We start from the raw sequence: 23,492 nt of genomic DNA, 5'->3' as shown, positions 1-23,492 counted from the left end.
AAATGTGACTCCGCTTTCTTCGGTGTTGTCGCCAAGTTGAGTGTAGTATGTGACAGATTGTTGTTTTTCATCCTACAAGAACATTTTCAGAATGTTTAAGTTGCTTGCGGTAACATCAATAAATTCCCACACAATGATTCTAATTGTTTTCACAGGTCAGAATTATAGCAGGAAGTGTACTTCTACTAATGACGTCATGACATATCAGTTCTCTACAGTAGGTTGGCATATTCTTAGTTAGAGTATACATTTTAAATACATTTCATGAACACAATCTTGTGTAAATACATAAATATTAGTATCTATTGGTAATTATCGGTATTGGTTCAAATTTCCATTATCGTGCATCCCTGACTTAAAAACCTTGTAAATAGGCAGAAGTTGAGTGTTTAGCTTAAGTTGTACTGAATGTAGTTCCCTTGTTTACTGTCTGTTATTATCTGCTCTCTCGCCACATTGACTTCTTTAGAGAGACTTCACGACTCCATTTAGTCGGTACAGGACATCATCAGCTCCCTCCCTCCATTTTTGTCGTAGTGTTACCCTGGTGAGTGCGGGCCTGCCACTAGGAGACCTCGCTGCCAAAGACCTCCAGCACCAGCGGGGTGAGCTGCATGCTGTGCTCGGGCTGGAAGGAGAGGGAGCGGTACTGTTTGGAGTGCTCCTCGTTGAGGCTGCGCAGGTCCGCCAGCTTCTGGATCATCTTGGCGTAGAGCAGGTTTCCGCCTTGGTGGGCGAGCTGGATGTAGGCCTGCAGGGTCTCGGACAGACGGTCCTGGAGGGCTTCCACACGCGCGTGGTCCTGCACGCCTGGGCGGTCTGTGGGGGGACGGCGGGACTGGGTGTTAGCCATGTTGACGAGTACCTACTTGTCTTTGTCAACACGCTCGTTGGAGATCACATGCATGCCGCGTTACCAAGGTTCTTCCAACTCCCTTTTTCCTACGCTTTGAAGCCTGCGGCTAATTTATTCTATTTTCTTCGTCGACGGCCATAATGCAAATCATTTTCAAAATAACAAGACACTGAAAAAGTGTGCTATGGCACCATCTTTTGGATGAATTGTGTCCTTCCACTTAGTGCTTTCAACCGAAAGTGCCGTTTCATCTTCTAGTGATCAATAGCGTTTCTACTCGTACGGATTCTTCATTCGTCACCCCAAGCAATGTTTGCAAGTTTTACAATACATCTAAGACAATTCATACTTACTAAACCGTCCCATGTGTGATGTCTGTAGGAGTGTTTTCATGCATAGTTTTACGTGCTATCGTTATGTAATCAAGCAAGCGTCGTTAGCATTAGCTGATATGCTAACATCTTTACGAGTGTCAGTATTATAGCTGTACAATGGCATTCTTTTTGTATTGTTTCAGTTTCACACATTCCTCTGTAAATTCATCAAAACGTCACAAGGGTTGGAATTGCGGGTTGAATCACCCAAGAAATAATACCCGGGCGCGGCCACCGCTGCTGCCCACTGCTGCCCTCACCTCCCAGGACAAATTTTACCACACATAGTGTGTGTATGTGACAATCATTGGTACTTTAACTTTAATTTAACCGTGGATTTATTGAGTCTGTTTAGCTGATTGGAGAGCTAGCTTGCACAGCTAGTGGGTCCATGACCATGACTTCTGTTTTGTCTGATCAGCCGTTTTACTGCCGTGTTATAACAATTAAGGTATGTAAATAAACATTTACAAAATATTTTTGTGTAAATAACTCATTTCACAATGTATATAGCTGTCGCTTATTGTCCAGTGCAGCTAATATATGAGAACAAATAATAATACATTCTAAAATTTAGTAAGTGCAGAAAATACGGTAGTACTATATGCTTTCTTGCATGACTAAACATTCATAATATATGCACTTTAACTTCTGTAAGGAATCCTAAATGCAACAAAACTCATGAAACCCTTCAACCTAGTGGTTCGAGTGTCCGCCCTGAGATCGGTAGGTTGTGAGTTCAAACCCCGGCCGAGTCATACCAAAGACTATAAAAAAGGGAGCCATTACCTCCCTGCTTGGCACTCAGCATCACGGGTTGGAATTGGGGGTTAAATAACCAAAAATGATTCCCGGGCGCGGCCACTGCTGCTGCTCACTGCTCCCCTCACCTCCCAGGGGGGTGATCAAGGGTGATGGGTCAAATGCAGAGAATCATTTCGCCACACCTAGTGTGTGTGTGATAATCATTGCTACTTTAGCTTTAACCTTAACATGTTAAGTCTTGTTCTGAATATTCACTTGTTTAAATGTTTTATTATTATTACGTTATATATATATAGTATTGTAATATTATATAGTACCTGGAGAGAGCAAGCAGATGGCCATCAGCAGCACATGTTCCTCCTCCTGCAGGTTGAGTTTCTTGAGGCCCACCTGGAACTTCACCAGCGGCTCCAGCAGCTCCAGAGTGTGGCCCGCTGCAGGAGAAAAGTAATAACTGTTAATATGTAATATTGTACTTTTTTTTGTGTGCGATGCAGTTTCATTTGTGGGGACATAACATTAAGTACACCTCCATAAGCTCTCATGCAAGACATTGGTAATATAACCGTTTTATTGGTTTATTATTGTAGTTTACAGTGATGTATTGAGAACGGTTTGTAATATACTGCCCCTCTCATAAAGTACTCTAGTACTGTACTGACAAATATTACAAATAATACAATTACCAGAAGTGACAAGGACATAATATTACAAGGAAAAATGTAGTTGTGACAATACATTACTTTTTTTTTTTATGTTAGGCGGAAAGAATCGTAGAGTGAAATAATACTTTAAAGTGATATATTCCAGTAAAAAAACACCAAGTTACAAGATGACATTACAATCACAAGACAATAAGGGAAATAATTGTTAAGTTACGAGAGATAATTCTTAGTATTACGAAAAAAATAAAGGTGGAATATTACCAGCAGAGGCGCTGTTATTCCGCCAAAACCAGTGTTTCTTAGCCATAGGGTCAGGGTCCAATATTGGGCCGCAAAACAAGGTGTTTCTCAGCTCTGGTCCGTAAGGGCCGCAGCGGTACTCGGTTGTAATACATTTTTAAGTAATGACAATCTCAAACAAACAGAGATCTGGAGGTAAAGTCATAAAGAAGTTTCTTCAGCGCAAAAGTTATGACGACATTTTTCATTTCCACTTTCATTTTATTGAGAGTTTAGTTAAGAAGCATATTCATTTTTAATTTAGTTTACTTATTCTAGAATAACGTAATTTTATGTAAATACATTTTTCGTCAGTTATTCATGAGTCCTTTCTTATGCAGTTTAATTTGTTTTAGTACCTATTTTTGTAATCAGCCTGACCTAAGCCTCAGGTTTCAGTGTTAAATAAATAATAATCCTTGTGACTAACACGTGGTTCCACATCATTTGACAAGGTTGTAAACTGTAAGGACTGTAACTAATATAAGGCTTTTAAAGTCATGTTGATAGTAGGCCAATATAGACACTTACATAATGTGTTGTCTTCATTATAACACTTATATAAGACTTTTAAAGTCATTTTGATAGTAGGCTAATCCGCGATGTTTCCTTTATGGCCTGACGTAGAGCTTGACCGCCAACTCCCAAGTCCCTCATCAGCCTTATTGTTGATGTTGCCACAAAGCCCCGACATCCAACTTCTACAGGGCAGACTTGTGTTCTCCAGCCTCGCCGTTCAGCCTCTGCAGCGAGCTCTGCATACCGGAGCTTTTTCCGCATCCTCCCAAGGGACTGTGAGTTCAACAAAGTACACGATGTGCTGGGAGTTGGACCAGAGGACCAGGTCAGGCCGCAAGTTAGTAATTATTATCTCTGATGGAACGATGAGTTTCTTATACACGTTCACCAGCATCTGCCAGTCCCGGGCTAACTCCAGCTGTCCCAACCTGGGCCTCGATGGTGTCTTTCGTTACCTTCGTTCCCCCTCTCTAACAAAGGCAACTGGCATATTCAGGTTGGGTGTCCTGGGTGGCAAGGAGTTGTTGGTTGTTTTCCTGCTTTCCAGGGTTTCTGCCAAGCATTTGAGTACTTCGTTGTGTCTCCAGGTGTATTGTCCTTGGGAGAGGCTCACTTTACACCCAGTGAGGGTGTGTCTGAGTGTAGCTGGTGTTGAGCACAGGAGGCATGATGGATCTTCACCCAGCCATTGGTTGAGGTTTTTGGGGGTGGGAAGGACATCATAAGTTGCTCGAAGTAGGACACTTACCCTACTCGATTCCATCTCCCATATGTCCCTCCAGCTGATCTTCCGTTTCTCCACCCTTTCCCACCTTGTCCACTGGCCCTGCTTAGCTTGCGCCACAGCCTTGGCATATCTATTCGACTCTTCCTGTCGACGGACCTCGGCCACGAGCAACTTGCGCCACTCAGCAGAGGATGCCTTAGTCCAAGAAGGTTGTGTCTCCAAATCCCAATCCGGCTTTTCCATGCTGGACTTGGCCCACGATGTCAGCGTGGTGAAGAGCAGATTTTGCCTGCTGTAATGCATTCTTAGCTGACCACTTCTTCCCTGCTGTCAGATTTGGGGCAGCAGCTCGGACCACAGTATCCTTCGACTCTGTTAGGGTCATCTCGAGCCTCACTTTGGAGCATTTGAACTCCTCTGTCAGGCTAGAGAGAGGCAGTTCGAGTAATCCATGACCATACAGGCCGATGCTGCTCAGGCATCGAGGGACACCTAGCCACTTTCTAACGTAAGAGCTGATTGTTCTTTCCATTTTCTCCACTCTGGTGAGGGAGATACCATACATGGTTAGTGGCCACCTGAGGCGGGGTAGTAACCCGAACTGGAGACACCAGATTTTCAGCTTGCCAGGCAGCATAGATCTGTCAATGTTCTTCAGACCTTTGGTGACTTCTTGCCTTAGCTTGTCTGCTTGCTCATTGTCCTTCAGATTTGAGCCATGCCACCTTCCCAGGCTATTAATTGGCTTCTCTGACACAGTTCTTCACCAATGAGAAACCTTTGTTCTGTCAGTTTGCCTCTGATGATGGAGATGCTTCTTGATTTTGAGGCCTTGAATTTCATTCTGGCCCCAGTGATGTTCTCATAAAGCTTCCCTAGTAGGCGCCTGGTGCAGGGTGCTGTAGTTGTTATGGTTGTCATGTCATCCATATAGGCCCTGAGAGGAGGTAGGCGAATTCCGGAACTCAGCTGTTCGCCACCCACTACCCACTTGGATGCTCGCATAATGACTTCCATTGCCATGATGAAGGCCAACGGGGAGATGGTACACCATGCCATTATTCCAACCTCCATATGATGCCAAGTGGTGGTGAAGTCTGGCGTGGTAAAACAGAGCTGCAGATCTTCAAAGTATGCCTTGACAAGGTTGGTGATGGTCTCTGGTATCCTGAAGAAGTCGAAGGTTGCCCAGAGGAAACTGTGTGGGACAGAACCAAATGCATTGGCAAGGTCTAGGAAGATGATGTGGAGATCTCTCCTCTCTTTCTCCGCAGCCTGGATTTGATGCCAGAATATGCTGGTGTGTTTGAGGCATCCGGAGAACCCTGGGATTCCTGCTTTTTGGACTGAGGTATCCACAAATCGGTTCTTGTCCAGGTAGTAGGTCATCCTCTGGGCAACTACGCTGAAGAAAATCTTATCCTCGACATTGAGGAGGCTGATGGGGCGGAACTGGCTGATATCTTTACATTCCTTCTCCTTGGGAATCTACACTCCTCTGGCCCTACGCCATGCTTTGGGTATGATTCCCTTCTCCCAAGCCACCCTCATTAACCGCCACAGGAAGCGAAGTACATCAGGGGCACTCTTGTATAGTCGATACGGAACTCCATTTGGCCCTGGGGCTGATGATGCTCTCGCCCGCTTTACTGCTTTCTCCACTTCACTCCACTTTGGGGGGCTAATGTCCATCTGGTGTTGTGGTTGTTCAATTGGTGGGATGTCCGATGGAATAGCTGTCTGCACGTTCTTCTTGTCATTCACCAACATTTCTTCCAGATGTTTCTCCAGCTCCTGCTTAGAGGTTTTTAGGTTTCCCCCCTTTTCTTCAGTGAAAAGTGATTTCACAAATTTGAAGGGGTCCTTGAAAAAACTTGATCTTGCACGTTCTTTCTTTTTCCGCTGTTTTCGCAGGTTTTCTGCTCGTCTCAGGGTTGTTCACCGGCTTTTGATGTTTCCCTGGAGATTGTTAATGCCTTCTTTCTCACTGTCTGAAGCATTCCTCCACTTCTTCTTAAGTTGTCTTCTCTTCCGAATCAGGCATTCTATCTCCTGCTACCGTCTGGACTTGCATTGTGATGCTACTACCTTTGCCGTTTTGACTCTTGCTCCATATCGTTCTGCCCCATAGTTGTAGATGATGTCTACCATCTTGTCAAGCTTTCTTTCGACTGTGCCCTTTAGTCCATGTAGGATGCTCATTAGGTCTGAGTTTATGATTGCCCATTCTTTCTGTTCGGAGGCTACGGGCCATTTCACCCGAGGTTTTCTCCCGCTGATGTTCTTTTCCACTGCAGGTTTCTCCTTGGCTGGATGGGCTCTGCACCTTCCTGTGCATCTGTCAATCTGCTTGAGTTTCGTTCCTCAGGGCGGCTGATGTCCTGCAATCTTTGGTGAGACTCCAGTTGCTGGACTTCATTCGACTGATTTGATTGACTTCTCAAGAAGTACTTATCAATGCGAGATCCCTGTTTTCCTTCTCTCATGCACCCTTTCTTTCCTTGATGTATTTTCAAGCCCCGTGAAGATGTTATTTTCTTCCAACCACAGGAACAGACCTGGAGCCTTTTCTCCAATGTTGATGATAATGCTGTGCCTTGTTCTTGTTCAGTGCTAGTCTTCCTCGTAGTCATTTCCGTTCCTGGGTCTAAAACCATGGTATCCGTCGATGAGTCATCTTCCGCCCCCGCTCTTGCAGACTCTAGGGGTGTTCTCTCTTTAGTTGTGTATGTAGCAATTGGTGGGTGTCTCCAAAATACTTATTGGATCCTGCCGACATGGGTAGCTAGCCCATGCCTGCCCCGGTGGGATCTATTTCCTCCTGTCAGCTGTCTTTCCAGCAGTCACATGGTCTTTCCCTTGTTGTCAGCCACTCTATTCACGGCAGTCACTGGATGACTCCAGGGTGAATGTTCCAAATACACAGGACAAGATGTTAAAATCCAGAGTGCCACCTCCTACATCCCGTGTTGAAGACTAAAAGACACTGACTTATTATTTATGTTGCTGCAGGTTGGGCAGACGCATCATTAGGGTTTTCAAATGGGATCCTACTCTCATGGACGTTTCGCTGACTGAGCCCACGACGCCTCAAGTAGGTTCAGCGGTGCATTCTAGCGTCCCAGAAGCACCCCCCTCTGCATCTGACCAGCCTCAGCATGAGTAATGATTTATTTTGGTGACCAGTTGGGGTCTTTCCTCTTTAGCTAGAGCCACTGGCTGCTCCGCTCTGCCACCCGCGATGTTTCCTTTATGGCCTGACGTAGAGCTTGACCGCCAACTCCCAGGTCCCTCATCAGCCTTCTTGTTGATGTTGCCACAAAGCCCCGACATCCAACTTCTACAAGGCAGACTTGTGTTCTCCAGCCTCGCCGTTCAGCCTCTGCAGCGAGCTCTGCATACCGGAGCTTTTTCCGCTCAAAAGCTTCCTCCACCGCATTCTCCCAAGGGACTGTGAGTTCAACGAAGTACACGATGTGCTGGGAGTTGGACCACAGGACTAAGTCAGGCCGCAAGTTAGTAATTGCTAACTCTAGTGCAGGGATCGGCAACCTTAACCAGTCAAAGAGCCATTTTGACCGGTTTCACAAATTAAAGGAAACAATGGGAGCCACAAAAATCTTTTGAAATTTAACATGAAATAACACTGTTTAATAACACTGTTTTTTTTTTTGCTTTGTGCTATGTATAAACCAAGGGTCTCAGACACGCGGCCCACACCTTAATATGAAAATGTAATGTTAGTGCGGGCTGCGGGTTTTCAAGCGTCATACTTGACAAGCCGTAGTCTGCCGAATTTACCGGCATACTACGACTTTCAGGGCAACTATTCTCTCGAAAGTGCCGTGATGGTACAGCATTTAGCGCTCACTACAACCACCGTGCCAGCCCAGCCACATGTTGTTTGGGGCTTCTGCTTGCACACGTAAGTGACAGCAAGGCATACTTGCTCAACAACCACACAGGTTACACTGACGGTGGCGGTATAAAAAACTTTAACACTTTTACTAATAATGCGCCACACTGTGAACGCACACCAAACAAGAATGACAAACACATTTCGGGAGAACATCTGCACCATAACACAACATAAACACAACAAAACAAATACCCAGAATCCCATGCAGCCCTAACTCTTCCGGGCTACATTATACACCCCGCTACCAAACCCCGCCCACCTCAACCGACGCACAGAGAGAGAGAGGGGGGGGGGGGGGGGGGGGGGGTGAGGGAGCAGGGTTGGGGTGGGGGCGGGGTTTGGTGGTAGCAGGGGTGTATAATGGAGTCAGGGCTGCATGGGATTCTGGGTATTTATTCTGTTGTGTTTATGTTGTGTTAAGGTGCAGATGTTCTCCCGAAATGTGTTTGTCATTCTTGTTTGGTTTTGGTTCAATGTGTGGCGCATTATTAGTAAGAGTGTTAAAGTTGTTTTATATGGCCACCGTCAGTGTAACCTGTGTGGCTGTTGACCAAGTATGCCTTGCTGTCACTTACGTGTGCTAGCAGAAAATGCATATAACAAAAGGCTGGGCTGGCACGCTGACAATGCAGATTGGAGAGGGTGCTAAATGCTGTTCCGTCACGGCACGCCCTTATTATCATTGCAAGGGTGAAAATCTGAGAATATTAATTACGGGAGGTTTCTGCGAGAGGCACTGAAATCCGGAAGTCTCCCGGGAAAATCAGGGGGCTGGCAAGTATGCAGCTGAGTCGCATCAGAGTGATCAAAGAGCCGCATGCGGCTCCGGAGCCGCGGGTTGCCGACCCCTACTCTAGTGGAACGATGAGTTTCTTATACACGTCCACCAGCATCTGCCAGTCCCGGGCTACCTCCAGCTGTCCCAACCTGGGCCTTGATGGTGTCTTACGTTGCCTTTGTTTCCCCTCTCTAACAAAGGCAACTGGCATATTTAGATTAGAAGAATAACAGAATAATATGACAAAGTGACGAGGAGAACATTTTGTGTGTGAAATATTACGACTTTAAAAAATGGAATTAAATTATATAAGTATAATTATAACATACTATTGATATAATAATAAATATAAAAAAGTAATATATCAAGAAACAATTTAAACATTGAGTTAAAAGATTAATATTGTCACAAGATAAACTCGCAATGTAATAATGACAAAAAGACAATTTTTTGTGTGAAATATTACAACTTTAAAAAGTGGAATTAAATTATATAAGTATAATTATAACATAATATTAATATAATAATAAATATAAAAAAGTAATATATTAAGAAACAATTTAAACATTGAGTTAAAAGATTTATATTGTCACAAGATAAACTCGCAATGTGATAATGATACAAAAACAATTTTTTGTGTGAAATATTCCGACTTTAAAAAGTGAAATGAAATTACAAAGATAAGTATAATAATAATATAATAAATACAAAGCAGTAATCTATGAAAAATACATTTATACGTTGAGTTAAAAGATGTTTAATGTCACAAGACAAAGTCGCAATGTGACAAATTGAGAAGACTATTTTTTGTGTTAAATATTACGACTTTAAAAAGTAAAATTAATTTATACTAATATGACAGGTATAATAATAATATAACAATCATAATGTAAGTATTATAAATATAGTAAGTATAAGGAAGTAGTATATAAAAACATTTTAAACGTGGAGTTCAAAAACGTATAATGTCACAACACTAGAAGGGAAATAATTGTAAAGTTATAAAATATGGAATATGTAGGTTTTAATACAATAAATTAATTAGATAAGTTTCATCAAGTTAAAAAAGTCAGGGTAAGAGAATTGGTAATGGTTGGAGAATTAATGTACAGTGTTACAAAAAATTATGTAACATTGGAAGGAAAGAATCAATCAACACAAGAATGGAGTTCTAGTGTTTTTTTAAATGTTCCAAAAATAAAGGCAGGATTGACAATATATAAAATTATACTTTACTGTATTCTCTCATGCTGTCATTGCACTTAGTGGCATTACCTTACTATAGATGTGAATATAGAGGAGTTGTGTGATTAAATAGTCAAATACAGCGAGAGTCTCTCCTGACATGACAGATGTTTTGTGCAGTGAATCGCTTGCGAGTGACATTCCCCGCTTCATCCCAGAAAAAGGAATGTGGTATGGAAGGCAAAGTGCCTGCAGAGACTTTAGTGGACATGTTGGTGCTGAAGTTCTACATTAAGGTCCTCGGTCCACCAGTCCGCTTCTTTGACGCTTTAAATCAGCTACTTTTCTAATGACCAAGTCCAGGTGATCCACCTCATCGTTATATATATATACACACACACAGTATATATATACTATATTGCCAAAAGTATTTGGCCACCCATCCAAATGATGAGAATCAGGTGTCCTAATCACTTGACCCGGTGTATCAAATCAAGCACTTAGGCATGGAGACTGTTTCTACAAACATTTGTGAAAGAATGGGCCGCTCTCAGTGATTTCCAGCGGGGAACTGTCATAGGATGCCACCTGTGCAACAAATCCAGTCGTGAAACTTCCTCGCTCCTAAATATTCCAAAGTCAACTTTATTATAAGAAAAATGAAGAGTTTGGGAACAACAGCAAGTCAGCCACCAAGTGGTAGGCAACGTAAACTGACAGAGAGGGGTCAGCATAGTGCAAAGACTTCCTGCACAGTCAGTTGCTACAGAGCTCCAAACTTCATGTGACCATCCAATTAGCCCACGTACAGTACGTAGAGAGCTTCATGGAATGGGTTTCCATGGCCGGGCAGCTGAATCTAAGTCATACATCACCAAGTCCAATGCAAAACGTGGGACGCAGTGGTGTAAAGCACGTTGCCACTGGACTCTAGAGCAGTTGAGATGCCTTCTCTGGAGTGATGAATCACGCTTTTCCACCTTTGGTTGCCAGGAGAACGCTACATTTCGGACTGCATTGTGCAGAGTGTGACATTTGGTGGAGGAGGAATTATGGTGTGGGGTTGTTTTTCAGGAGTTGGGCTTGGCCCCTTAGTTCCAGTGAAAGGAACTTTGAATGCTCCAGGATACCAAAACATTTTAAACAATTCCATGGGATGGCACTTCAAGTTCATATGTGAGTAAAGGCAGGTGGCCAAATACTTTTGGCAATATAGTGTATATCTATATAATATATATTTATAATTTATATTTAATTATTTATGAAACAGACCTTTTTTGTTAACATATTAAAGGTGTTTAATAAAAATACAAGCATGTTTAACACATATATCATGTTGTAATTGTATGCATGTTCAAAATAAACTCAAATCATAACATGAAGCTTCCTTTTCTTCAATGAAGACAAGAATATAAGTTGGTGTATGACCGGATTCTGATGACTTGCATTGATTGGAATCAGACAGTAGTGATGCTCAGTGGCCTTGTGGTTAGAGTGTCCGCCCTGAGATTGGTAGGTCGTGAGTTCAAACCCCGGCCGAGTCATAGCAAAGACTAAAAATGGGAGCTGTTACCTCCCTGCTTGGCACTCAGCATCAAGGGTTGGAATTGGGGGTTAAATCACCAAAATGATTTCCTGCTGCTGCTGCTCACTGCTCCTCTCACCTCCCAGGAGGTGAACATGGGGATGGGTCAAATGCAGAGGATAATTTGCAGAGTGTGGGACTTTAACTTGACTTTATAACATCCAAATTTTCAAATGGAGGAGAAAAAAAGTCCAATACCACATGAAAGTGCTTGCTTTTTGTTTGTCCAGCTTCCATTCTCCTTCTTATACACTTTACAAGAAATACATTGGTGGCAAACTACGTAGCTTGTTAGCTTGTGCGCGCTGGCTTTCTCAGACTCTTATTTTGTTAGCGCAGGCAGGATGAAGCAGGGCTTTTATTGTGAAGACAGGAACTGGGCAGTCGGTCTGTAGAGTTTTGACGGCAGGTTGAAATAAAAAAGTGTTCCTCGCCTTCCTGTCGGTCGTTTTTTTTTAATAATGATCTGGCCAGCAGCCAGAGTCATCTCACAAGACCCCCAGGTGCCGTGAATGTCAATCAAGTGACCAAAGTCACGTCTTGCTGAAGATTGATGAGCCATCATTTTTAGGTCTATTTTATTAATGCCTGTCTGGCGATGGACTGACACACCCTCCACCATCCACCGCTAGCTCGCCATCCACATAATGGACACCCCTGGTTTACAGACAAGTCCTTATGTAAAACACATATATTCCCCATAAAGTGAGCCAAAACACACACACACACACACACACACACACACACACACACACACACACACACACACACACACACACACACACACACACACAACGTGGAGTGTGCACGTGACAGCCTTCACACTGACCTTTGGTGACGTCGCTGATCTGGTATTTAAAGTCGGGCCCACCGCAGCTCCAGGACATGTCTTCCAGGTTGAAGCTCTGATTGGAGCGCAGCATGATCACCTCGATGGCGCTGGACTTCAGCAGAGCAATCTGGTCCTCTGCAGTCAGCTCTCTGCCAAAAAGGAAGCAAACATTTAGCGCACACACACACACACACACACACACACACGCGCACACACACACACACACACACACACACACACACACACACACACACACACACACACACACACACACACACGCACACACACACGCACACACACACGCACACACACACGTGAGACAATGATAAAATGTTAGAAATATATCAGGCATGTCAGCACCCTTTTAGGTAAAACAAGAGGAAAACCAACAAAAAAAGAGAAAAATACAAATCTATTCTCATCTATCAACATCTTTTGGTTATTTTTTGACGATTACAAGTCCAACTTAATGTGCGATAGACATTGTTGTAATTGGCTGACGTTATTATCATTGAACATCCACCCATCCATCGAAGTGGGGTTGCGGGATCGGCAGCCCAAGCAGAGAAGCCCAGACTTTCCTCTCCTCAAAATGTCATGTCCAACTACACAAAATACAGGAAAAACACGCACTCTCCAAAAACACTTAATAAAACAAAAAAAAGAGGTGTACTTCAAGAAAAAGCAAGGCCAGCAACACTTGTATCATTCTAATCATTTGAATACAAACTGCTACCAAAAATGTAATTGTCAACAGGAAGTGACGCCCTTAAATAGCCAATCCAATGACATAACAGGGCAGCACGGTGGAAGAGGGGTTAGTGCATCTGCCTCACAATACGAAGGTCCTGAGTAGTCTTGGGTTCAATCCCAGGCTCGGGATCTTTCTGTGTGGAGTTTGCATGTTCTCCCCTCGACTGCGTGGGTTCCCTCCGGGTACTCCGGCTTCCTCCCACTTCCAAAGACATGCACCTGGGGATAGGTTGATTGGCAACACTAAATTGGCCCTAGTGTGTGAATGTGAGTGTGAATGTTGTCTGTCTATCTGTGTTGGCCCTGCGATGAGGTGGCGACTTGTCCAGGGTGTACCCCGCCTTCCGCCCGATTGTAGCTGAGATAGGCTCCAGCGCCCCCCGCGACCCCAAAGGGAATATATATAAATATTATAATATTATATATAAACATATAAAAATAAATTAACCAGCATATTAAGAGCAAGCAGAAAAGAATACACCACCAAACTATTAATCCAAAAGAAAAGTGATATAAAGGGAATTTGGAAGGTATTAAATACAATTATTGGGCATGGTTCAAACAGTCCTTGTTATCCAGAGTTTTTTGTTGAGAACGACCAAATCATAAGTGACAAGAAGATGATTGCTGACGGCTTCAATATGTTTTTTGTTCAAGTTGGGCCTGAGCTGGCAAAAAAAATCCCAATTAATGATGTACAGCCTATGGAACTTATTGGAAAAAATCCTTACTCGATGTTCCTTACTCCGACTGTCGAAAAGGAAGTTTTAGAGATTATTCATAAAAGCAAGAACAAAACATCACGTGACATTTATGACCTCGACATGAGGACGGTCCGGAACGTAGCGGAAGAAATCATCAAACCATTCACATACATCTGCAATTTATTTTTTCAACTTGGACAATTTCCTTCACAAATGAAACTCTCAAAAGTCATCCCCATCTTCAAATCTGGAGACAAACACCACTTCACAAATTACCGGCCCGTCTCCCTTCTGCCACAATTGTCAAAAATTTTGGAAAAATTATTTGATAATAGACTTCGTGGCTTCATTGAAAAACACACATTATTATCTGATTGTCAATATGGGTTCCGACAAAATAGGTCAACTTCATTAGCTTTAAGTGATCTAATAGAGAACATTACTAACGGTATCGAGAAAAACAAATTTGTTTTAGGAATTTTTATTGACCTGCAAAAGGCTTTCGATACCATTGATCACCAGATTTTGGTAAACAAACTGGAAAACTATGGCATAAGGGGAGTGGCAGGGAAATGGCTGAAGAGCTACTTGAATGAGAGACAGCAGATTGTTCAGATCGACCAACATCAATCTACACTCATGAACATAACCTGTGGAGTCCCCCAGGGGTCGATACTGGGACCCACACTATTTATAATGTATATCAATGAAATATGTAAAGTATCAACACTGCTGAAGTTCATCCTCTTTGCTGACGACACAACCATTACATGTGCAGGTGACGACGTTAAGCAACTTCTGGCCTCTGTAACTGAGGAGATGATCAAGTTAAAAACTTGGTTTAATACCAACAAATTGTCTCTCAATTTAAAGAAGACCAAAATCATGCTCTTTAGCAATCGCAAAAGTGAAATACCCATCAGGATTGTTATTGATGATACACCAATAGAATATGTTCAACAAAATTCATTTTTAGGAGTGGTAATAGATGATAATATATCATGGAAGCCTCATATAAATTACCTGAGGACAAAAGTTGCTAAATGTGTTGGAATGATGAGGAGATCATGTCATTTATTGAACACCAATGCTCTGCTTTTATTGTATCATTCATTTATTATGTCATATCTAAACTATTGTGTTGAAGTCTGGGGAAATTGTTATAAATCCCATCTACAGCCTTTAGTCACTCTGCAGAAAAAGGCCATTAGGATTGTGTCCAATGTTCACTACTTACATCATTCAAATCCACTATTCATGGAGTTAAAGCAACTTAAACTGCACGATGTGATCAATTTTAAAACTGCTCAAATTATGTTTAGGGCATCCCAAAACTCTCTACCATCCAATATACAAAACCTATTCCAGGATAGAGATGCTCATCATAGTTACAGTCTAAGAGGAAACAACAAATTATATTTGCCTAAATTTAGAACAACTTTAAAATCAATGTGCATTTCAGTGCGTGGAGTCAGTCTGTGGAACAACTTAGGGGACGAGTTAAAAACCTGTTCTAACATGATTACATTTAAAAGACTGTTTAAAAAAGAAGTACTGAAGAAGTACGAGGAGGAAAGAGAGTGATGCCCTCAGCACAGAGCGATGGGAGAGAGGTGTATGGTCAGAGAGTGTTTGGGCCTGTGTGTGTGTGTATGTGTGTGTGTGTGTGTGTGTGTGTGTGTGTGTGTGTGTGTGTGTGTGTGTGTGTGTGTGTGTGTGTGTGTGTTTTGTCTCGTCTTGTCTTGTTTTATAGTAACAGTGGTACTATTGTATTGTTAGTGTACAGGAGCTTTTCTTGTTTTTGTTTGTATAGTATTGTTCTTGTATTATATTGTTTATGTTAAATGTGGAATGAGTGAGAGGGGTTGGGATATTATAAGCATTTGCTTCATCCAACCCCTTTTCAAGCCTTGCATAAATGTCCCTGCCAAAATGTTTAAAAAAAAAAGTGTGTGTTGTACTGTGCAGGTTTGAAATAAATAATTCAATCAATCAATCAATAAGCGGTAGAAAATGGATGGAATGACATAACAATAAATCAACTTAAACAATGAAAATGCACAAATAAAACAAAGTGGAAAATTATTTTTAAAAAATCCAATACTCAGTACAGTATTAGGGTTGTATGGTATAGCGGTACTAGTGAATCCAAAACGGTACTATACTCTGTTTGAAAAGTACCTGTTCCCGGGCATGACGTCACGTCGTGACACTGCTGGTTTTACTAGCAGAGGAGCATGTTCGGCAGCGCACACACACAGAGCACTTACAAGCAGACACAGTGTGTAGACAGAAAAGGGAGAATGGACGCATTTTGGTGTAAAAAGTAAAGATAAAGGTGAAGTTATAACACAAACACCCTCAGGAAGAGGTGCTTTAAGACGTGGCTAGCTAGCTAGCAGCTAACATCCATTCGCAGTCGGCAGTGTTTTAGCTACTTCTATATCACTAATCCTGGCCTCCATGGTGACAAATAAAATAAGTTTCTTACAAGTATTATTATCACTGCAGGACGAGGAATAGCTAAACATGCTTCACTACAAACCGTAGGAGGATACAATAGCTCACCGCTAACAGCAAGCTAGCACTCCTGAATGTAAACAAATGCCATGGGTGGATCTACACCTGACAGCCACTGTAACGATACCAAGTATAAGAGGCGTATATAGTCGATAATATAATTTTATTATCACAAAATCTTTTGTCTTTTTTATTGTTTATTAAGTCAGGAAATACGTCCCTGGACATATGAGGTCTTTGAATATGACCAATGTATGATCCTGTAACTACTTGGTATCGGATCGATACCTAAATGTGTGGTATCCTCCAAAACTAATGAAAAGTATCAAACAACAGTCCGCCATTTTTATTCAGTTTTATTCTAAAGTTGCGATACAGTAGGGGCGGGAAGAACTGTAAGGGGGAGTACAAAAGAGGAAGCATTAGATTGGGACACACCATACTGAATAAGACATTTATGGTGGATATCACCGGCGTCACAATATAAACAAATGCTATGGGCGGATCTACATCTGACATCCACTGTAACGATACCAAGTATAAGAGGCGTATATAGTCGATAATACAATGTTTACATGGATATTTTTTATTATCACAAAATCTTTTGTCATTTTTATTATTTATAAAGTCATGAAATATGTCCCTGGAGACATGAGGACTTTGAATATGACCAATGTATGATCCTGTAACTACTTGGTATCGGATCGATACCTAAATGTGTGGTATCCTCCAAAACTAATGAAAAGTATCAAACAACAGTATTGCCATTTTTATTCAGTTTTAGTCTGAAGTTGCAATACAGTAGGGGCGGGAAGAACTGTAAGGGGGAGCACAAAAGAGGAAGCATTAGATTGGGACACACCATACTGAATAAGACATTTATGGTGGATATCACCGGCGTCACAATGTAAACAAATGCCATGGGTGGATCTACACCTAACATCCACTGTAATGATACCAAGTACAGGAGTGTATTTAGTCGATACTATTTTAATTACATCATTATTTTTTATAATCACAAATTATTTTTTCTTTTAAAATGTATATTATGTTTACAAACTCAGGAAATACGTCCCTGGACACATGAGGACTTTGAATATAACCAATGTATGATCCTGTAACTACTTGGTATCGGATCGATACCTAAATGTGTGGTATCATCCAAAACTAATGTAAAGTATCAAAGAAGAGAAGAATAAGTGATTATTACATTTTAACAGAAGTGTAGATAGAACATGTTAAAAGAGAAAATAAACAGATATTAACAGTAAATGAACAAGTAGATTAATAATCAATTTTTACAGTTTGTCCCTCATAATGTAGACAAAATAATAGGTGGATAAATGACACAATATGTTACTGCATACGTCAGCAGACTAATTAGCAGTCTTTGTTTGTTTACTTACTACTAAAAGACGAGTTGTCTAATATGTTCACTATTTTATTTAAGGACTAAATTACAATAATAAACATATGTTTCATGTACCCTAAGATTTTTTTGTTCAAATAAAGACAATAATGACATTTTTTGTGGTCCCCTTTATATAGAAATGCATCGAAAAGTACCAAAACATTGGTATGGGGACCACCCTAACAGGACTCAGAGTTGGTTGCATAATAAGTCATTGTCGATGAGTTGCAGTCATGTGGTGAGATTTGTGCAAGATGGATTAAAGACGGAAGGTTCAAGAAACATCATGTGAGGATTTAAACAAACCCCTGCATGGAGGACTCAATGTGTCGGAATGTTGAAGGAACGTAGAATGTGACACTCGCTGGAACCTTCAAATCCCGAGGAGAGGTTTGGTCTTAAGTGAGAAAAAGCCAGCAAACATTCCAAAGGTAATCCAACCTCATCCATCAGCGGCTGCCATTGGCAATGACAACTTTCAGGAAATTCTTGCTTTGGCCTTGACGTTGGAGTGACTGCCAGACATAACATGTTTCTTCCTGTGTTTGGAAGGCGCAAGAAGCCAGAAGGCGCTGTGCTGATCCATGGGATGTTCTACCAGTCCATGTCATGTGATAACACCCTGACCTAATAACACCGTGACCTGATAATACCCTGACCTGATCAAACGCTTCAAAGTCATGAAAAGAGCTAAATATCTTCACTCTAACTCAGAGCTGGGCAAACATTTTGACTCGGGGGCCACATTGAGAAAAAAAATGTGTATGTGTGTATAAATGTTGTATACACATTTAGCTGTACAGTTTGTGTGTATAAATGATATATACACATTTAGCTGTACAGTATGTGTGTATAAATGATATATACACATTTAGCTGTACAGTATGTGTGTATAAATGATATACACACATTTAGCTGTACAGTATGTGTGTTTAAATGATATATACACATTTAGCTGTACAGTATGTGTGTATAAATGATATACACACATTTAGCTGTACAGTATGTGTGTATAAATGATATATACACATTTAGCTGTACAGTATGTGTGTATAAATGATATACACGCATTTAGTTGTACAGTATGTGTGTTTAATGATATATACACATTTAGCTGTACAGTATGTGTGTATAAATGATATACACACATTTAGCTGTACAGTATGTGTTTAAATGATATATACACATTTAACTATACAGTATGTGTGTATAAATGATATATACACATTTAGCTGTACAGTATGTGTGTTTGGCTTCTTTTTTTCAGGAAAACTAATACCAAAAGTCACAATGTCCCATAGAGTTCTAAAAACGTTATGACAGACCACCTCAAAAAAAAAAAAGGAATGGAATTGTACAGTTTTTTACTGAATGGGACACCCAAAATGTACAGTTCATGAAAATAAAGAAAGTGGGATTTACAATATTGAAGTGAAGTGATTTATATTAATATAGCGCTTTTCTCTAGTGCAGTGTTTTTCAACCACTGTGCCGCGGCACACTAGTGTGCCGTGAGATACAGTCTGGTGTGCCGTGGGAGATTATCTAATTTCACCTATTTGGGTTAAAAATATTTTTTGCAAACCAGTAATTATAGTCTGCAAAGGATGTGTTGTTGTTGAGTGTCGGTGCTGTCTAGAGCTCGGCAGAGTAACCGTGTAATACTCTTCCATATCAGTAGGTGGCGGCCAGTAGTTAATTGCTTTGTAGATGTCGGAAACAGTGGGAGGCAGTGTGAAGGTAAAAAGGTGTCTAATGCTTAAACCAAAAATGAACAAAAGGTGAGTGCAACTAAGAAAAGGCAGTGAAGCTTAAGGAAGGCTATGCAGAACCAAACTAAGACTGAACTGGCTACAAAGTAAACAAAAACAGAATGCTGGACGACAGCAAAGACTTACTGTGGAGCAAAGGCAATGTACATCCGAACATGACATGACAATCAACAATGTCCCCACAAAGACGGATACAAACAACTGAAATATTCTTGAATTGCTAAAACAAAGTAGATGCGGGAAATATTGCTTTAAGGAAGACATTTTTCCAAGTTGCACAATTTGCAAATTTTTCAACCTATTCAAAGCATTCCAACATCAACACATACCACTCATCCTGGATATTCAAACTAACACTTTCCCAAGTTCCAAACCAAATTCCGGTTTTCCTGGAAATCCAAACTCGTCAACATTCAAAATATTCTTTCATTCATACTACGTTCTGTCAGCATTTCACTTCAACTTCAGCATTGGAGCCTTCACACGCACTTCCTTCAGGAATTGCCTCATCTAATTGTTGAGTTAATAATAATACATCTAATGGAACAAACATCTTCATGTAAAGTGAAGACATCATATATTTGAAGTAAAACGTATCACTCCTTATGTAACTCCTGGGAGAAGGAACAGGGAAGTGTTTGCTCGATTTTAAATTTTTCAACCTATTCAAACCATTCCACCTTCAACATATTCCACATATGCTGGACATTCAAACTATTATTTTTTCAATTTAAATTTTTTTTCCAGGAATTCCTGTTTTTTCACACCCTTTTTTTAGGCAACTACTAAATTTGTCCCTTTCAAAATGAATTGGTAATTTTTCAAACTTCCACAATTTGCACATTTTTCAACCCACTTCAACCATTCTACCATCAAAACATTCCTCTTAATCGGGACAAGAAACAAAGTTGTTTTTTGAACTGGAAAAATTGCCGGTTTTCCCAAAATTCCAGGAATTCCGTAATACCATTAAAAATGTTGCTATTTCAACATTCCTCGACCGATTTGAAAAAAAAAACATATGTAACTCCTGGGAGAAGGAACAGAGAAGTGTTTGCTCGAATACTGTGGAAAGAGAATATGGCCAACTAAACAACAGCCGCCATATTTGCTACCAAGGACGAGTGAGGTTGTACCCGAATGCATGCAATTGCCGTCGTCTTGACGTTAGTTTTTCTGACAAAATAAACCAAAATAATTTGTCTATATATAGTTCTAAACATACTCCAGTATGGAAGTTCATTTGGATCTTTATTATGAAAGCTTTTTTTGACACTGAATTCATGTAACTGAATTTTTTGCGTTTGAATTTTGTGAACTGCATCTTTTTTTTTTTTACATCAAATTATGATGACAATTTGACTGAAAATAAATTATCGGTTTTAAAATTCAGTGTAAAAAAAAAAAATTGTGTATAAAATTTCAGTGTAAAAAAATGTCAGTGTAAAAATAATCATCCATCCATCCATCCATTTTCTACCGCTTATTCCCTTTGGGGTCGCGGGGGGCGCTGGAGCCTATCTCAGCTACAATCGGGCGGAAGGCGGGGTACACCCTGGACAAGTCACCACCTCATCGCAGGGCAGTGTATAATAATTCTGAGTAAAAACAGCATAAAAAAAAAGGCAGTCAACTGGGCTACCTTGGCATAACACAATAAAAAATAACATTTCAATGTGGCCCGCTGGATATTTTCAAACTATAGAAATTATTATAATGGTTGACATCTGCACTTTTGAGTGACATACGATTTGTAGGTGTCATGAAATGACTGTGATACACAATGTGACCAGCAGATGGTGCTGCATAATAATTATCAGGTAAACGTGATGAAGAAAGCATGTTAACACAAATTAACCTCCATACATCATATATCATAAACTTACAATAAAAATTGTATTTTGTGTAAGTATCATTTTGCGGCCGTAAACACTGCCACATTCCTGCAGTGTTTCGTAACCAGCAGGCACTCCAACACGCTCCCGACGGCGCATTAAAAATAAAAGAACTACTCAGAACGACCCAAAAAAATAACTTACGTAATACCCTCATTTTGCCAAATTCTTCATTAGGTTTGGACCAACAATCATGGAAAAATTTTGACTTTTTTGTTAAGTGTTTGTAATCACTGTATGTATCACTCATGATGTGTAATCACTGCATGTATCACTCATGATGTGTAATCACTGCATGTATCACTCATGATGTGTAATCACTGTATGTATCACTCATGATGTGTAATCACTGCATGTATCACTCATGATGTGTAATCACTGCATGTATCACTCATGATGTGTAATCACTGTATGTATCACTCATGATGTGTAATTACTGTATGTATCACTCATGATGTGTAATCACTGTATGTATCACTCATGATGTGTAATTACTGTATGTATCACTCATGATGTGTAATCACTGTATGTATCACTCATGATGTGTAATCACTGTATGTATCACTCATGATGTGTAATCACTGTATGTATCACTCATGATGTGTAATTACTGTATGGATCACTCATGATGTGTAATCACTGTATGTTTCACTCATGATGTATAATCACAGTATGTATCACTCATGATGTGTAATCACTGTATGTATCACTCATGATGTGTAACCACTGCATGTACCCCTCATGATGTGTAATCACTGTATGTATCACTCATGATGTGTAATCACTGTATGTTTCACTCATGATGTATAATCACTGTATGAATCACTCATGATGTGTAATCACTGCATGTATCACTCATGATGTATAATCACTGTATGTATTACTCATGATGTGTAATCACTGCATGCATCACTCATGATGTGTAATCACTGCATGTTTCACTCATGATGACTAAACAATGCATGTATCACTCATGTGTAATCACTGCATGCATCACTCATGTGTAATCACTGTATGTTTCATTCATGATGTGTAATCACTGTATGTATCACTCATGATGTGTAATCACTGCATGTATCACTCATGATGCGTAATCACTGTATGTATCACTCATGATGTGTAATCACTGTATGTATCACTCATGATGTGTAATCACTGTATGTATCACTCATGATGCGTAATCACTGCATGTATCACTCATGATGTGTAATCACTATATGTATCACTCATGATGTATAATCACTGTATGTATCACTCATGATGTGTAATCACTGTATGTATCACTCATGATGTGTAATCACTGTATGTATCACTCATGATGTGTAATCACTGTATGTATCACTCATGATGTGTAATTACTGTATGGATCACTCATGATGTGTAATCACTGTATGTTTCACTCATGATGTATAATCACAGTATGTATCACTCATGATGTGTAATCACTGTATGTATCACTCATGATGTGTAACCACTGCATGTACCCCTCATGATGTGTAATCACTGTATGTATCACTCATGATGTGTAATCACTGTATGTTTCACTCATGATGTATAATCACTGTATGAATCACTCATGATGTGTAATCACTGCATGTATCACTCATGATGTATAATCACTGTATGTATTACTCATGATGTGTAATCACTGCATGTTTCACTCATGATGACTAAACAATGCATGTATCACTCATGTGTAATCACTGCATGCATCACTCATGTGTAATCACTGTATGTTTCATTCATGATGTGTAATCACTGTATGTATCACTCATGATGTGTAATCACTGCATGTATCACTCATGATGCGTAATCACTGCATGTATCACTCATGATGTGTAATCACTATATGTATCACTCATGATGTATAATCACTGTATGTATCACTCATGATGTATAATCACTGTATGTATCACTCGTGATGTGTAATCACTCTATGTATCACTCATGATG

The 23,492-nt window shown here is 40.5% G+C and overlaps 1 protein-coding gene across 2 annotated transcripts in view; it reads right to left on the bottom strand.

Moving 5' to 3' along the window:
* LOC133622753 (vitamin D3 receptor B) overlaps positions 1–23,492 on the bottom strand; it is a 95,746-nt gene that overhangs the window by 297 nt on the left and 71,957 nt on the right. For both annotated transcript variants that reach the window (XM_061985688.1, XM_061985689.1), the window contains exons 8-10: positions 12,482–12,633; positions 2,313–2,429; positions 1–819 (exon numbers count right to left, since the gene is read on the bottom strand). The exon at positions 1–819 is cut by the window's left edge and continues 297 nt beyond it. In XM_061985688.1, the coding sequence (XP_061841672.1) occupies positions 566–819; positions 2,313–2,429; positions 12,482–12,633 (523 nt within the window). In that variant the 3' untranslated portion in view covers positions 1–565. The remainder of the gene's footprint in view (positions 820–2,312; positions 2,430–12,481; positions 12,634–23,492) is intronic.

The sequence above is a fragment of the Nerophis lumbriciformis genome, linkage group LG23 (genome assembly GCF_033978685.3).
Source record: "Nerophis lumbriciformis linkage group LG23, RoL_Nlum_v2.1, whole genome shotgun sequence".
Taxonomy (NCBI): Eukaryota; Metazoa; Chordata; class Actinopteri; order Syngnathiformes; family Syngnathidae; genus Nerophis; species Nerophis lumbriciformis.
The sequence above is the reverse complement of the archived record's forward strand: the minus strand, read 5'-3'. Positions and strand labels throughout refer to the sequence as shown.